Source organism: Phalaenopsis equestris, unplaced genomic scaffold, assembly GCF_001263595.1.
Source record: "Phalaenopsis equestris unplaced genomic scaffold, ASM126359v1 Scaffold000297, whole genome shotgun sequence".
Classification (NCBI taxonomy): Eukaryota; Viridiplantae; Streptophyta; class Magnoliopsida; order Asparagales; family Orchidaceae; genus Phalaenopsis; species Phalaenopsis equestris.
Window position 1 is genome coordinate 1,611,647 of NW_018164739.1, and position 16,039 is coordinate 1,627,685.

Consider the following 16,039-nt stretch of genomic DNA (forward strand, 5'->3'; position numbering starts at 1 on the left):
CTTTATCATGCATTTCGAATCAGAAAGTAAGAGAAAGCAACCATATTACACTTCATCTTATTGATTCAAGGAGCTTTCCAGGATTAGATCTCAAAAGCAGGCATAAACTTTTACTTCCATATGTTTTGAAAGAGAAAGGAAATATTTTCAGGTGCAAATCCGAATGATGCAGATTAGAGGAAAGAAGAGAAATACCTCTTAATGCAGACTCAAAGTAAAACTGTAGAACAAATTTATGAAAATGTCTCCTACAGAAACTCTCCTCCAAAAGCTTCAAAAAACAGTAACCCACGAATGCTCCACACTCCCAGCGCACGAGAATCTAACTTAGAGAGGATTTTGTCAAAGCTTCCCTTCCTAAAAGCCGCTTCCCTTCCTAAAAGCTTCAGAAAACAACAATCCACAAATGCTCCACACTCCCAACGCACGAAAATATAGTCTAGAAAGAATTTTGGCAGAGTTTTCTTCCCTAAAGGCCTCAAACAGTAAAACCACAAAAAAACAACCCCCCAGCCTCTCTTTCTCTCAAGAAATTTTCAACAACCCAAAACAGTATCTTAAGAAGCTTTTTTATAGGTAGAGAAGAGGGGGAACCGCCACCTACCACCGTAAGGTAATCAAATCAAACAAGACAATAATTGCCACAGTAAAAAGGGAGACGGTAAAATTTCGAGAAGGAGAAGGGTCGGTCAGCTTGGCCCTTGCAATTGGAGAGCCGAAGAGTCTAGCGGCCACGCGAAGAAGGGGAAGAGTCGAGAAAGGGGGAAGAGATTGTTGCGTGGATCGTCCACGGGAGCTAGGGCACACAAAGGAGCCGCAAGGGAGCCGCGCCGAGCGTTCAACTAAGCCGCGGGGTCGAACGAGGGATTAAGTGTGCGGGAATAGAGAAAATAGGGATTAGGATTATAATTTTAATATTATAAGTAATAAAATATATAAAATATTTAATATTTCTTAAAAATAAAATTCGATTCGTACTTTTTATTCATGCATCAAAACATAACAAAATTGATGTTTTTTTTAGGTAATTTTGACGTTCCAGACGCGCTGGCGCGGTCTGTTTCTTTATCAGAGGTCATTTTGACAAATTCATCGATTTGCATGCAATTTTGCTCGTGTCGAAAATATGATAATATGGGTGTTTTTTCTTACTAAAATTAGTGTCCTTGACGCGTTGGTGCAGTCTATTTTGTTGTCGGAGGTTGTTCGGAGAAGTTTGCATTTTCACGCATCCTTTAAGTTTAATTTAAGTTTGATTTTGTGCAACTTAGTGAATTTTGTGCATTTGGTGTGTGTGTGTGATGGTAAAGTCCTGAAGAAGTTTTCCTAAGGCTTAAAATTTTATTGAGAATTTCTTCTTGAGCCTCCACATGATAGTCATTTACCACTCGACCATAGGACGATGGTTTTGAGATAATTAATGCGAGAGATCACAAGAGAAATAGGAAGTGGCTGGAATTTTCTAAAAAAATGTGGGGCTCAATTCTAGTTTTCTTAGATGGTCAATAGGAACTTCTAGAGCTAGATCCTAGGATCCTAAAGGAAAGAGTAATGATCTCAAAATGAGGTCAACAGAGAGTAATGTTAATCGGCGCCAATAACACTGTCTGCCTCATGCTCCACTAAGTCGACACTGATCCCACCATAATAGTTTGAAGACTTATGTTAGGCGTATGAATAAAAGAGCAATTTAGTCATTTGTTAGCTATTATTTTGGGTTATAAATAGAGCTTAATATGTTTAGGGTTTCGATATGTGTGATTGATGTCTTGAATTTTAGGGTTAGAGTTTGGGAGAGATTGACCACCACTCGAATTATAGGTGTTTTTTTATGTATTCGGGATTGTATCGTTATTATTTGGTACCAACGGAATAGAATCTATTATTTTGCCCAAATTCTTGCGTATACTTGTCTCGTTCCTATCATCTTTTTTGGTCAATTGGCATTTCTTATTCTTTTGCTTAATATTTGATATGTATGTATATGTGTATGTATATATACATACATATATATATAAAGTTCCTAATGCGTCGCGTACTGAGGTTAGTTGGTAGAGCATCCGCTTCGGCGATGTAAGTCCCCTCTTGTCTGGGGTTCAATTCCTCCCATGTGTAGGGTGTGATACTATTAAAGGCGCATTAGGGATGGTTGTGGCTTGACTAATAGCCTTCGGCCATTCCTTTACTAAAAAAATAAAGTTTCCTAATCATTGACATGATAATTCGCCTTTTTTAACTTTTTGTGGTTGGGCTCATCAGTCACTGGTCTTCATATATTCATCTTTAGTGCTACTTACATAGGATTTCTTCTTTACACTACAACAAATAAAATGCTTGAGTTTTATTTTTGCTTGGATGGATTGTAAGACGAAGAAAGTGAGCTAGACGCTCATTTCTATTATTGTGCTAAAAAAACTTGGTGGAAATAGAATATAATAGTTGCAACTCCCTATTGCTTTCATTTTCTATTGCATTATGTATAATCACTTTCTGCCATATTACACAGACGATGAGCACTAGCAATGTTTCTTTAAATATATTTTGGACGTGTTTGGCAGTTTAATGTTTTGGAACATCTGTTGAATTTTCTTTTATTTGAGTAGATTAGCTAAATGTTTACTTTCCCAATTATCGGCTATTTTTGGTACCTGGGTCGTTGTCTAATCGACCCAAAACCCAAAGTCTTCCACTTACAGATGATATTTTGTTTACTCCAAAGTAATTGAATCCACATCAAATGCTTATCCATGTCGGGGGTTTCTTATTTCATTTGAGAAAATAAATTTTTTGACCTTCTTCTAAAGGCAGAACCTATTAGGGCCAGCATGGGAACCAACAGGTAAATCTCTAGGTAAAGCTTGAAAAATAAAATACACAAAATTGTTTTGTTATTTAAGTTGTAACAAGGACAGCATATCTCAATTCAATTTAATGATGTCACACACTATCTCTAGTATATTGTTCCAAACTTTCATTTATTCTCGCAATTGGTATTGAGTTTTAGCGCATAATTAGTAGTTCTACGTGTATATTGAAGGTATGCATCAAATTCATAATAAAGATTAGTTGTATCCTAATGTCTCATTAGCTTTTCATGACTATCTGTAATATCTTAAAAAAACTACACCCACAGGTTAATATAAATAGTACTTAGGAATTAGGTAATAAAAGAGATAAAGATTAATCCTTCAATATCTTATTTGTCTCGTTACTAATTTTGCTCCATGATAATGATACAATTGTTGAGCACCATTAGTTATATGCCATTTAAATAATACTATGGCTTTCTATAATTAATCTCATGCAAACAACTTGAGATTTTCAGCAACAATGAATATCTTATCACTAGAATTCCGATCATCTTCTCAGAGCTTAATGAAAGATAAATTTTAATATTTGCATATATAAAATATGTGTTTCATAAACATGCTTAGTTCTCTAACCAAGTCAACAAGTCTAAACATGATTGACAAGTAAAGTTCTTTAATTTTTTGTTTATTTCCTAAGAATGATGTATTAATTATATTATTTCTTTTCATATTATAAACCATCAAATATGTATGTTTAATTTATATTTTTATTCTTACTCGATAGATAAGGCAGTAGCTCGTGTGCTTACACCTATATTTAATCTTTTGGTTTATCATATGATTTTATTTGCTAGCTATAAATATGATTACTTCTAACCATCTGCTAAAAAGAAGGGTAAGATTCTTCTCTAGTTGATCTTTGCAAGATGAGGTTTAGATAAGATGACGCTACTACTAGTTTTTTATTTGCTCAATAATCTCAATATTCATGTTGATTTACTAGTTGACCCTTATGAGCCTTATCTCAAAGATTATAATCTTTTGGTTTCAAACTGATTTTATTCATTCAATTTACATTGTTTGTTTACACCAATCTCAAAGTCATTGATTTTGATCCAACAATCTGATGCAGTCTCCAACAGCACTAGTCTCGACCCTAGTTTCTTTATCTAATCAACTCGAATCTCAATGATGATTTGTCTTGATTATCGACCATTTGATTGATTTTAGGACTAAAATGTCTTCAATCAAGGGACCTTTTGCTCTGAGATGAATCTCGGAGTGAGTATTCATTGCTCGTCTTTCTTTATAATGCTTTGCCAAAGTTCTGAAGTGTACTTCATCTAGATGGCTATGAATACCACCAATGGAGCACGTTATGGGGCTTCCTTTCTCCCACTTTATCTTCCTAGAGGGGTAAAGTTCACTAATCGATTTCAACCTATATACCTCGTAAGTTCAATCATTGATTTGAGTTTTGAAGGGTTTTTCTGAGGACAAAATCTCTATGGTGGGCCACTAATCTTTTCTTTCAATTAATTGTGTGTATGACATGATTTTGGATTTAAGAGTATTCATCCACCCAAGTTATACTGACATTCAAGATTGTTTCCAATGCAGTAATTCCTGATAATGCAAATTGTTCATATGCTAAATTTTATTTAAAAAAATAATCTTAGTACTTGTATTATTTGCATTTATATATGAATGTTTTGAATTTAAAGACTCTACATGCAAGTCAACCAAATCAGTTGCCAGTGGCATGATAAAAGTATATACTAACATTTATCTTATATTTATTAGGACGCTCTTTTTTGTAATCATATCTTATAAATAAATAATTCCATATTAATATATCTTTAGTTTGTTCATAAACTTGTTTGTCTTTGTCATATGCTAATGTGGCCATACTATTGTAGTGGATCATTATTATTTCTAATACTTGCAATGCTTACGACTCCCAATAGTGGATCCTCTTAATGACATAACTTGTTATTTTGTGATGAGATGCGTTTTGTTGGCAAGATCACCATTATTCTATCATTTTATATGCACAGGCTGGGTTCTTATCATTTTATTCGGTCTTCTTTATCACTGTTTTATGTTACACATTCAAATACGTGATCACAATTATTTATGTTGATCTACAAATTAAGAATGACTTTATTGTTTAAATTGAGCACTATTTTGAAGATTTGTTGATTAAAATTAGTAAACAATAGATGCACCATAGTTGTTGACAGTAAAAGCATCATATCTGCATAGATGTTTTTAGATTGAATTCATTAAAATTGTGCTAAATATCTTTGTATACATTTTTTAAAATCTTCATATAATTTCCGAATTCTTATAGCATGATATTAATCAACTATCTCATTGTCCGACCATCCATCAGTGTGTTATTTTTACATGCATGATTAAATAACCTTGAAATTTGTATTGTGCAATTTTTTCATCGGTGAAGTTAAATGTGAAAGGCCTTGATTTGCCAACTAGATGTTGTGTGATTGAAATCATGTATTCTATCATTCCTTAAAGTTAACTTTAAAGTTTTCTTAAGTGTCAGCTTGTGTTGTACCTAGTTTGCCTGACTATGACTACAATGCAACTTTGTAGCAATTACATTATTGTGCACACATTATCACATGAAAAAAACTGTATCGCTCGTTTTGCTTGGTTATAACTACCATGCAAATCTGTGACTAATAGTTGATTGTTATACATCATGGTATGCAACAAACTACATTAAAATCTAGAAATTGTCTCGAGTCCTCAGGCGATTATCCATTTTCAGTTGGCATTTTTATATCTTTAATTATTTTGGTTTGTAATTTAACATATTGAATAGTTTTGAATTTTTTTAAACTAAATTAAAAAAGATACTAACATTCTCATTGGTTTTTCTATAATGATCTTTGTACTGCAAATTTAGTTATATCTTTTATTGAAAATTTTTTAGAACAACCACCTGTTAATTGAGTTTACCTATCGTTGTTGATTTTTAAAATGTCTTCATGGTATGGACTTTTTTTTTTTTTACATGATGGCCTCATGTAATAAGTTTTTTCTAAGATGACTTCTTAGAATTCTATATTCCATCACCTGGACATTTATTTGTGACCATATGTGAATTCGTAAGATTTACATATTCTACTAACTCTTTGCGACAAAGATTACATGATCTATATAGGCGTCATGGTCACTCTTTAGATATCAATCTTGCCATACTTCTGGCATGACTTAATATTTAAATTAGCTACTATTGCCATAATGCCCCTAATTGAAGCAATCCTCACAAAAGGTAAAAAGCGTATCCTTATAATCTACTTTAATTTATAAAATAGATCCTGTTTGTCGTTGCAAAAACATTGTAATGTTGGCCCATAATTTATCTATTTATTTCTTTGCTTAATCTTGGGCACCCATTTGTTTTAAAGTTATTATCTAACAATTGATAAGTCCACCAAATCTAAAACTTGGTTAAATTTTGTAGATCTCATTTTCTCATTTTTGAAGCACATTTATAATAACCCATGACTTATAAAAAGTGTCTTGAATCGAAGCATTTGATTTTTAGGCTGTCAAGGGTGAACGGCTTAGTTTCAATGTGCTTGATAGATTTGACCCTTCACTTTCTTATCCTAATGGCCATCTTAATCATTTTTCTTTGATCCAAGTGGCTCTCAAGAATTTGCAAATTTAATCTTGCATTGATAGATTTGTAAATGAAATATTGAGCATGGGCTACATTGCAAAATTGCAATTTAAATTTTTAATGTAGGGTAATGACAGATTTAGGTAGGGGGAATTAAGGAAGCGTTTATAAAATCACTCCACGATATTCTTCTCATTTTAAGTAGTTGGTCACCTTTCATGCAGAAAGCAAGGAGATTTCCTATTTGCAAGGGGTGATTATCCACAATTCAAATTTTTGTTAGGTTATTTAGGATAAACTTTTTCGCATATGTGCATTTAGTTGGATTGTGGATAATTATAATTTAAATCCTAATTTTCTATAAGAGGTCTTTGAGATGTAAGATTAAAGTTGAAGTAGTTGAATTATCTTTTTTTCTCAAACTTCTCTTTTTCTCTCTTTCTAATATTCAAACAAGGAGGCCTTAGGACTTGTCTCCCGCTCTTTTCATTGTCCAAGGTTGTAAAACCCTAGGGTACATTTTTCTAGTAGAAAAATGCTAGCTCAGCTTCTCTCTCCCTCTTCAGTAGGTTAATGAAAGCATGTATTTTTCCAATACAATCTGATATTCTTGTAGTGGATATTTCCTACCAGTTTTGTGAGCCTTTTGTGTCTTAATTATTTATCATTTTTTTTTTATCAGAGCATTAATTATAATCCATAGGACTTCATTAACGCTTGTGTAAGAACCTAGAGTTTTAAGGAGACAAAAGCCCATGCATTTAATCGGAGTCATGAGAGTTTGGGGGGGGGGGGGGGAATGGTGTTGGTGTTTCTAAATTTTTAAAGAGGCCATATCAGAAACTTTTTGACTGGCAAAACTTGCGGTTACCACTGAAACTCTCTTTTCACCAAGGAAGTATATTCAGAAAGAGATATGATGAAGAAAATCAGCTAGTACTTATTACTATATATTTGAAGGCATGTCCAAAAAGGAACATTACCAAGCAAGTGTCTCGGCAGCCTTTAATATGAACAAAGATGACCACCGCGTGTGCGTAAAAAAGTGGATTGCAGGGTGATGACCGTAAATAGTTGACTATGCACACATTCTCCCAACATAATGTTGGGACATACTTGATGGATTTAAAGGAGCAACTAGTTTTTATGCAAATACTTCAAAAGAGGAGAAAAATGGATATTTTTGTATTATATTACACAAGTGTGATTCAAAGGTTCAATGTCTAAGATTGTAAGGCATGTAATTTAATTTTAAAAAAAGTGGAAGGTGCTGGCCAGTTCGTGATGTTACACAATTGAGATGGAGTTGGATATGGAGAGAAGAAGTGAGAGGCGAAGCAAGCCAAGTGGGTTTGTTTCATAATTTTAAGGGAGGCGTGCAGAAGGAAGAAAATAGAGAACAAGTGACAAACAAATTAAGCGAGAGGGAGCACCTATACACTCGATCTCTAGTGAAGTCAAAGCAGTAAGTGCAAGCAAAGGATCAAATGCATGAACGAGAGCAGATCGCTATACTGATCATGAGTAGGAGCAAGCATGCGAAGGAAGATGAACTGAGTGGTAGCAAAGATGGAGGGCAAACATGCGTGCAGGAGAAAGCTCAAGCTGATCGCAATCAATGAAAACATGCCAAGTGAAGCGCGAGTAAGATCGAGTATATTGAGCAATGATTTTGTGGTAAACCATGGAGATGTTGGAATGCTTATTTTTTCCTAAATCCAAATAAAAGTCTTAAATAATTTTTTACCTAGAAATTTCTAGATTTCTAATTTTTATCACAAGATAAATATTCTTTTAATAGCTTAAGTTATTATAGAGCAAATAATAAAGTGTATGTTACATTTAACTTAGAGTTTTATTAGAATTTTAATTTTTTTTAAATAAGAAAGTGATTATATTAAAAATTAAAGTTGTAATAATAATAATAATAATAATAGTAATAATATTAATATTAGTAGTAGTAGTAATTGAAATTCTACTTAAGGTTGGTTTGGTTTGCTAAAAATTAATGCAATTTATAATGAATGGAATATAGGAGTAGTTTATTATTTTCAAAATACTTTTGAGTTGTTTGATTTGGTGTAAAATAAATGAATGATTTTATTTTTATTATTGGTTTTAAGTCAAATGAAAATAGTGTATTTCGTTATATTTAACAATTAATGCGTTGGTAAGCGCTTTGAATGGTCAGCTGCTGGTGGTGATCTGTGGCGGGCTGCGACGATGGTCAGTGGCTATCAACGACCAGTGGTCGGTCAGTGGTGGTCAACTACGACAACGATGGCCTGTAGACTGTGGTGGCCTGTGGGCGGCGGCCACAGCGGGCATCTCGTGATGTTGGTGGCTGGCAGCAGGCTGCATTTAACATTGTGTTAGGAGCGATGGCGGGCGACGACAATGGCAACAGGTGATCGACAACAACAACACTTTACATAGAGGTGTGAATTTGGAAATCAGCCAAATCAATCGAATTCCAAATATAAAGGAAATGAACTATAGAATGTATTCTCAATTCAGTCATATTTTACACCGTATTTGAAATTCGGCGGACTAAACGTCTAAGTTCTTAGAACCCATACAAAACAAATACAATACACTCATTTTTCAGCAGACCACGGTCTCTCATAAAGATTTATGTTAGGGTGAGTTATATGAAAAACATTAATAATGATATTGTTCTATTAAATTTAATATAATTTATTAAATGGATTATAAATTATATTTTATATTTCTTTAAATTTATGATTGAAGGAAATTGTAATGAAATAAAAATGATAATTATCTAATTATGATAATAATTTTTTATAAATTAAAAAACTAAATGAAGTTATGATTATGTTTGATATTAAGAAATGGAAAGTTTTCAAGTACTTATTTAAATTAAAGTAGAATTTGTTTGGATCTTGGATAAAATTTAATTTTTAAGTAAAAGGAAAATGTGTGTAAATTGAAAAACACCAATATAATAAAATAAATTAGTTATAACTTGAGAATAATAATGAAAATAAATTAATTGGAATTTCTTTTAAATAAATAAAAATGAAAACCGAAATTATGAAAGTTCTAATTCGAATAATAAATTTATTATTTTGAAAGTTTAATAAAATTGACAATTATAATGTTCAAATATTAACAATAGTAAGTGAAATATTTAAACATTGAATAATTTGATAAAGAATGACCGAGGTATAGAAATTTTATGTTTGTGCGTGATATTTAGATACTATGCTAAGAAGCTGACCTTTAAGAAATATAAGACAAAGCAAATTATCTGATACAATGTGAATACTCATATTTCTTAATTGTAGTAATAATGTTGTTTCTTCTAAACAGAGAATATGAAATATCATTGATACTTAAATTGATTGTAATTGCACATTTTTTCATGATATATCTGTTTTATATTTATTGATCATATTGAAATGAATGTTATAGATGTTTTAATTTGGTTACACTTTTTACATATATTGATTCATATAGGAATATATTATATGATAGAATGAGAATAAGATGATTTATGGAATGTTCGCATGTGCATGTTCATCGATAGAGCTCATCATCTTATGGTACTAGTTGGAATTGCTAATATACCTACGCGTGTTGATATATTTTTATCACTTTAGGCAATAGTGAAATTAAGACCACGTCCCGCCATGGTGATGAGGGTTGTATTGATCATGGTTGAGTAGGTGTCTCTCTAACTCAAATGATGGTAAACCTATTCTACATTACGTTGTGTCGACAAGGTATGTATTGGCTAGGATTATGTTAGGTTATGTTTAAACATTGTTTTTGTTCTGGATGCTTATGTAAGAGGATATTGATAAGATAAGATATTGTACCATACAATAAAACAATTTACAAGTCATTAAATGATTATTTTTTATTATTTGAATTGTCACATAATTTTGTGTTGTTTTATTGTGTTCGACTAGCTTTCATATTCTTTATATTTACATTATATTATTATAGTTTAGACTTTAGAGATATGAAAATTCATTGAGTTATTGATAAGTGACTAGAATTTTAAAAATTATTTTTAGTTTTAAGATTTGAGATAGAAAATGAGCAATAGAAAAAAAAATCTAATACTTGGCGAACATAGAGAAAGGTAAATTTATTTTTTTAATTATTTTATTTTGAGTAAATTTAAATTGCTTTCAGTAGTGGCTCTTTTGTTTTTATGTATATGATTATCAGTTAATAAAATATAATCTAATTTTCATTGTCCAAGTATTTGTTCTTGCCTTCAAAATTTCAAGCTCCTGGGTTGGTCGTGACAAAGATAATGCATCGCCTTTAGCTTCATTTAGTGTTGATAAATTTATGATCAACCAAAATATGCTAGCTTCATCTGAATGTTATGCATCATGTGGAAATGTTTTGCTAAAGAAATTATGCATTTGTGATTTGAACAAAAAAAAAATCAACAAATAAGATGACCACATGAGTTGTACTAGCTGTATTGTTTGGATAAAAAAATATTTTAGTTCAACATCGCTATTCAATTAGCAATTGTCATTATTTTGTGATTTATTAAATTTTCAGGAGAACATGGCTTATAAAGAAAAAGCAATGATCTTGGAGGCTCTTAAGATTTTGAAGTTTAACCATAGAAGATTACATTTACAAATAAAAAAGATGAAGGGATAAGGTGCACGATTGCAATTTAAATTTCGTAAATAGAGGGGGCTGCCAAAATTGGAGAAGAAGAGTTTTATGTGAAGGGAATATAACAACAACAACAAAGCCTTAATCCCACTACGTGGGGTCGGCTACATGAATCCTTTTTCTCCATTGCGTCCTATTTAGTGTCATATTTTCATTTAGTTCTAGTAAATTAAGATCATTTTTAATACAATAAGCCCAAGTCTTCCTAGGTCTACCTCTGCCTTTCTTAACACAAGTCAAATTTAAAGCATCTACTCTCCTAATCGGATCATCTAATGGTCGACGTTTAATATGACATGATTAATGTGACCAAACCATCTAAGACGACTCTCTCTAATTTTAGCTACATGTAGCTACACCAACCCTATCCCGGATATATTCATTTCACATTTTGTCTCTAAGTATAAAGCCACTCATCCACCTAATCATCCCCATCTCAGCAACACTTAACTTAGTATTATGCTTCTCTTTTAAAGGCCAACATTCAGCGCCATAGAGCATTGTAGGTCTCACCACCCTCTTATAAAATTTTTCTTTCAGTCTAAGCGGCATTTTTCTATCACACAAAAGGCCCACAAAATTCCTCCATTTCAACCAACGAACTTGAATTCTACTATTAATATCCCCATCTATATCACCATCGCTTTGAAAAACAAACCCGAGAAAACTAATCATTCACACCTTTTAATAATTTGATCACCCAAATTTACACTTCTGTCACTAGAGCTAGTACTACTAAAATTACATTCCATTTATTCAGTTTTAGTTCTACTCAAATGAAGGCATTTAGACTCCAATGTAGACTTCCATTATTCAAGTTTTTCCTAGGCTTTTTCTCTCGTCTTATCCACGAGAAGGATATCATCAACAAAAAGCATACACCAAGGTACATCTTCCTGTAAATGTCCGCTAAGACCATCCATAACTAAAGCAAAACAATATTGGCTTAAAGCCGATCCTTGATGTAATCCAACAAAAATAGGAAAATATTTGATCAATTCTCCTTCAGTTCGAACGCAAGTAACAGCTGTAATATACATATCTTTAATGACTTGAATATAAGTCATATCAACACCTTTCTTCTCAAGAACGCTCCGAAGGACATCTCTTGGAACCTTATCGTAAGCTTTTTATAAATCAATAAAAATCAAATGTAGATCCTCCTTATTATCTCTGAAATTCTCTATCAAACCTCGCAATAAATGTATAGCTTCCATGGTAGACCTGCCCGGCATAAATCCAAATTGATTATGAGAAAATTATTCTAAAATCACTTCATCAAATCCTCCTCCCTTTTTTTCAGTCTCTTTTTATGATGAAAATCAAGGAGGTTTTCTATTTACAAGATATAGTTACCATAAGTCAAATGTTTGTTAGGATTAAGTTTTGTACTTCTATAGATTAGTTCATTTAGTTGGATTGTAGATAGATATGTATTGGAGCATAGTTTTTATGAGTAGGAGGCTTTTATGAAGAAAATATTAAGTGTTAAAATTTACTTTTTTTTCAAACTCCTCTCTCTCTCTCTCTCTCTCTCTCTCTCTCTCTCTCTGGTATGTGACCATTGATGCTTGACTCGATCCTCTACTTATCTGTCTTTTTGGCATGCCATTTAAGGTCAGAATATATGGATCAAAACTGTTAGCTCGTCGTCTTTCTCTTCTCAGAGAGATTAGAGAGATTCTATTTTTCCTTTGGAAACATGATATCCCTGCTTTTAGACATTTCTTACTAGTTTCTACGGCCTTTCATACCCTAATTTTTAGTCATTCTTTTGATATCATTCTACTCAGTCTTCTACAATTATCATTAGCTTGTATTTCACTAATTAACTTAATATATTCAATTATACTTTTGGCCTTTTTCGTTCTATTTATAGGATAGAATTCTTTTAGCAGCACCACTTTTTCTCCTGAACTTGATCGCTATGAATCCTAGATTCCCTAAACTTTAACTCGATTACGGTTCCATCTTATTCTTCTTGCTGAATATCTAGTCTTTAGGGTAGTAGAGTATCTTTAGTATAAACCTACTTACCTTGAGAACTCAATTTTTTGTAGTATGGACGCATGCAGCTAAACCCTTGGATTGCTGAATAGTTAGGCCTCCTCCTCTTTGTATTAATAGTTCATATTAAACTATTTGGTCAGGCTTTGACAGAAAGTTCATTACATGCTTTTTTATTAGCAAGGCATCTTGGACAAAGGTAATTGGCAAGTTTGCTTGAACTATCATGAATCTAATTTGTTATGTTATAAGACCATTTTATTGTAAACTGTAAGGTGTTAACCTTTTTGCTTTGCCCATATCATCCCATAAACTTTAAAATATCAGGGATAATGCTAATGTTTGGTCCATATTCTAAGAGCATTAACTCTCTTATTCTATTGTTTGTGCATACAATGAGAGAATTTCTTGGAGCATTCTAGCTGTTCATAATCGTGAGACTTTAGATAGTCTTGCCAGAAGTCAAAGCAACCTTCTATAAATGAAACATAATGCATTAAATTTCTAAAATTCATCAGACCACATATGACTGATTTATTATCACTTGCAGGATTTTCTTAAAACTATTTTTTCCCTAATGGTTTCTTGGTTTCTTTTCTGGTTAAACAGTGCTCGTATTGGCACTTTTACAGCTTTGAAATGCACCAACAGCTTTTTGTTATAGAAAAGAATAACCTTCAACTTCAATATAAAGTTTTCCTGGAACTTTAACTTATTTTATCATAAAAAACATTTACGAGAAGCTTTGGTTAATTTCTTCTCTTTCTATCTTTCTTCCTGCATGGAAGCACTTCCTCTAAGCAGCTGCTAGCTCACTGACTACTCTCCAATTTGTTTTAATTTTTTTTTTTAATTTACTAATACACTTTGGCTTTGAAAATTCTAGCCATTCTTGTCTAAGTTCTTATAAATCAAGTCATAATGTCTCAGTTGCTAGAATCCTTGCCAGGTTGCAACTCAAGTAGCAATACCTTGGTTGCAACTAACGTTGGCTGAATGTTTTTGGTATCTTAATTATTTCTATCTATAAATTAAATTTATTATTTGTATTTACAAAATCTTAGAAAGCTATTCTTTTCCGCAAATGGCAAACTGCATGGACTATGGTTACTGCCGTAATTTTTCGTTGGGTGTCTTCTATGCATAATTTCGTCATCATGTAAAACTGTCTGTTTTGTTACTGCTGGCAGTGATGTCAAGGCCTATCGTACTTGTTTTTCTTCTGGTGGTACTTATAATCACTTCACAATTTGAATGGAAGCAGCAACTAGCGAATGACGTGGAACTAAGTCCAAGTGTTTCTCAAAAGCAGAACCTTCTACTAAGCAGAGAAGAAGTTATTAAAGAAAAAGTAAGTACACAAACGTAAGGATTGACTTATTTTATTTGGGTCTTTGTTAAATTTATGCTTGTATTGTGGAATGCTGCTCGTTGAAATAAAAAAAAAGTTTTGTTTGTTTTGATGCGAACAAACAGTGACTATGTTCCCTTCTGCGTTGATATTGGTTACACCAATTTTTTTCTTTTTTGTTCATTATCCATCTGACAATATTTTAGGCTGTTTACTAGATTAATGTTCATTTCCTGCATATTTATTGTCGTGATAGTTTTAATAAATCATCCTGATTATTATTGAAAACTTTGCGTGAACTCTTATCTTGATTTAGTTCTGCTTTGCATTTTGCTCAATTTAACAATTAGTCGATCACTGAAAGTTAAGGTGTGGTCAATGGAAAAATATCTGGCAGTCAATGGCATCTTTAATGTTTGCTTTTTTTTTGTGCATCTCACACTAGATAAGGCATTAGATATACCTTTTTTCTCTGCCCCGTGAAGATCAATTTAGGGTCCTTTGATCTCTTTATGAGAACGTGGCATGACCGCTTAAATGATGCGGTGCTCGCCGTGACTACTCGTGAGCAGGGATCTCCCATAGCAGGATCGCGGGAACTCCGGTTGTTGAACCGACCGACCCAATTGAGGCTTGTCCTGGGGAATCCCGGGCCGAGTGGCCCAGGCGAAAATCCTGACGAGGTGGGGGTATCCCATGCCCCATCCTATGCCTTTTCTGCATCCCGCTCAATCAAGAGGCAGTTTAGGAAGGGCTACATTGCCGCTAATCCCTTTCCTCTCTTTCCTATTCTATGATTTCCTTATGGGAAATTTCATTTTCTGTTTGTTGTCATTTTTCCCTTTGTGGGTTGTATGCGAGGAGATAGTTGTGCTCCGATTGTATCCTACTCCAATGTGGTGATTGTATCTTCCTTTTTATCTTACCTATTCCTTCTCACTTCCCTTAGCCGCCGGCCACCCCCAATAGCTTCCCTCTACACTACCGACCCCATTTCTGCCCCTTTCGACAGCCCGCCGACTCCCCTACAGCAGCTACTTTGATGTCCCGGCCTTCCCAGGTGTTGTCCCTCCTTCCTTGCTTACTACCTCACAGCCGCCCAACAAACCTTCCCGCCACCTTAACCTGCTGCCTCCCTCCAGTTCACCTTCCAACCACTGCCGACTCCTCTCCCGCATTCACACTTGCTGTCCCAAGCCTCTGAATCCACTGGGCCAACCTCCACCGCTCTTGGGATACACTTTTGAGGTGTTGACTTGTGTCTTTGTGTTTGTTTGTCATGTATGAATAATGCATTATTATTATTGAAAAGTGTATTAACTATGAGTCTTTTGTGCAGATTTACCACTCTACATCATTTCTGCCTTTGGTTATTTTTAATGGATCTATCCTGTTTTATTATTGAAAAGTGGAGGGTTGCGTTAGGTAGTCGACAGCCAGCGTAAAACTTGTCGAAAAAAATCATGACATGAACCCTTTTGATCATTGTGTAAGTGCTAGGGCGTCCCCTGGAAGCGACGCACTGTATAGCCTGAATACAGTGAA

The 16,039-nt window shown here is 33.5% G+C and overlaps 1 protein-coding gene across 2 annotated transcripts in view; it reads left to right on the forward strand.

Moving 5' to 3' along the window:
• Nucleotides 1-16,039, forward strand: part of LOC110025393 — a 46,019-nt gene that overhangs the window by 18,865 nt on the left and 11,115 nt on the right. The window contains exons 2-4 of one of the 2 annotated variants that reach the window (XM_020725847.1): nt 4,041-4,091; nt 4,158-4,262; nt 14,408-14,494. In XM_020725847.1, the coding sequence (XP_020581506.1) occupies nt 4,080-4,091; nt 4,158-4,262; nt 14,408-14,494 (204 nt within the window). In that variant the 5' untranslated portion in view covers nt 4,041-4,079. Of the gene's footprint in view, nt 1-4,040; nt 4,092-4,157; nt 4,263-14,333; nt 14,495-16,039 lie in introns of both variants that reach the window. The other variant, XM_020725848.1, reaches the window with a different exon arrangement.